Here is a 1,859-nt window from a genome sequence, read left to right as displayed (position 1 = left end):
CGCTCCGGGGCGGAGGGCAGGTAAATGGACCACTGGAAATTCTGCTCGGAGGGGCCCTGGTAGCCACTCACGTTGCACCAGATGGTGATGTGGGAGCCCTCCGTGCGGTACAGGGGTCCTTCCTGGACGGCGACTTGCCGCTGAGCTGTCACCTTACCTATGGGGAAGACACACACAACATTGCTCGATTAGTTCTCGGACCAAAATGCAAAGCAGGCAGCGGTTGTCAAAGGGTTTGTTATTTGTGTGACACGGGAATATAAATAGCTTACTGGCCCTTTCTGAGGCGCTCTGTGATTTATAAATATTAATTAAAATACTGTGGTAAAGCACTGTCCCTAATTTGCATGTATGGAAATTTGATCGTGTAAAAATGTGGTTCTGCTACGTATTCGACATTGGGCTGACCCCTGGGAATGTCATTTAGTCTTTCTGTTTGTCATTTGTGTGGCAGTTTTATATCTATTTATTAATGCTGTTTATAAAGGCTGTAATAAAAAGAGCAGGAAAAGTTGAATCCTTTGCACAAATTCTGATGCAAACAAAAGCAACCGTTTCCCGATCTGGCCGAAATTAAATGCGCCTCTCTTGATTAGAGGGCTCGCAGGAGGGAGTGCAGGAGCCCTTTCTTTGGTGCTGCACCCTTTATTTTCAGATGCAGCCACCCCAGGACATCCTGTGGAGGAGTCCTTCCGTCCTCGGTCCTCTGTCCCTGGAGGCAGAGCGGAGCTCCTGCAGCCTGCTGCAGCTTCGAGCTGCACGCACACGAACTGGAATGGTGAAAGGCCGAAGCGGACCCCTGCTGCCCAGATGCCCGCACACTGACGATGGAGGGAACGGACAGCGCAGACCCGAAACGAGGAGGTAAGGCTGCTGTGAGTTCACAGCTCCGACTCGCCCAGCGGCCCCCCCTGCCCCGGGCAGACTACGCTTCCCCACAGTGGTCCCTGCCAGCCTTCTCCATGTGCTTCCCCTTGCGGACTTGGGAGGTGGGGCAGTTGGGGGACACGGAAGGTTTAATCTCTCTTTCCATACCACCAGAACACTGATTCCGCCTGAGCCACTGAGAAGGTGACCTGAGGGACACACCCCCTTGCCCTTCCCCTTGGCAGCAGCTGGCCATGACAGGGTGGCAGAAAGAGCAGGTGAGTTCTAGGCACAGCTCCGCCAGGAATTGGAACGGGCTGTGTCATCCTGGACAAGGTGCTTTTCCACTCTGGACCTTGATCTCTTCATCTATAAAATGATTACTAAGAAGGCTCTGGACAGACTAGCATGTGTGCCAATGCTGGCTTTGTCACTTATTAGCTGTGATCTTAGATATGTTACTTAACCTCTCCAAGCCTGTTTCCTCATCTGTAAGATGAGGATAATAATGTGTGTCTCACGGAGGTATCAAAAATACCAAATAAGATACAGTCTGTAAAGCCGCAAGCACAGGGCCTAGCCCATAATCAGTCCTCAGTAAGAGCTGCGAGCTAAGACCCCTCCTGGCTGGCACATTCTGTGGTTTTGGATCCACAGAAGGCAGGATTTGGCCAGTGATAACCCAAGGACATTCCAATGGCCTCTTGACAACGACACCATTTCTGGGCCGTCCACCTCCACCCACAGCTGTAGCCCACTCCCACTCCCGAGAAAGCGTCCTCTCCCCTGTCTGAAAGGGACCCAGAGCTGCCCCTCTGCAAATCCATCTGATGTGGCTCCAGCTGGTGAGCAGCTGGGACACCTCAAGTCCTGGTGAGTGGCCTGCAGCTCTAAGCCCCACCTGTGCCTTAAAGCATGCTGATCTAAGATGCAAACTGACCAACTTTAAAACGGACCACACAAAGAAAGGTCTGTGGCTTATAAACTCTTAT

General features: G+C 52.0%; 1 protein-coding gene across 1 annotated transcript in view; it reads right to left on the bottom strand.

Annotated features, from left to right (window-relative positions):
* IGSF3 (immunoglobulin superfamily member 3) overlaps positions 1–1,859 on the bottom strand; it is a 95,451-nt gene that overhangs the window by 45,034 nt on the left and 48,558 nt on the right. The window contains exon 2 of the mRNA XM_011368825.2: positions 3–157. Within this exon, the coding sequence (XP_011367127.1) occupies positions 3–157 (155 nt within the window). The remainder of the gene's footprint in view (positions 1–2; positions 158–1,859) is intronic.

Source organism: Pteropus vampyrus, unplaced genomic scaffold (assembly GCF_000151845.1).
Source record: "Pteropus vampyrus isolate Shadow unplaced genomic scaffold, Pvam_2.0 Scaffold6, whole genome shotgun sequence".
Classification (NCBI taxonomy): domain Eukaryota; kingdom Metazoa; phylum Chordata; class Mammalia; order Chiroptera; family Pteropodidae; genus Pteropus; species Pteropus vampyrus.
The sequence above is the reverse complement of the archived record's forward strand: the minus strand, read 5'-3'. Positions and strand labels throughout refer to the sequence as shown.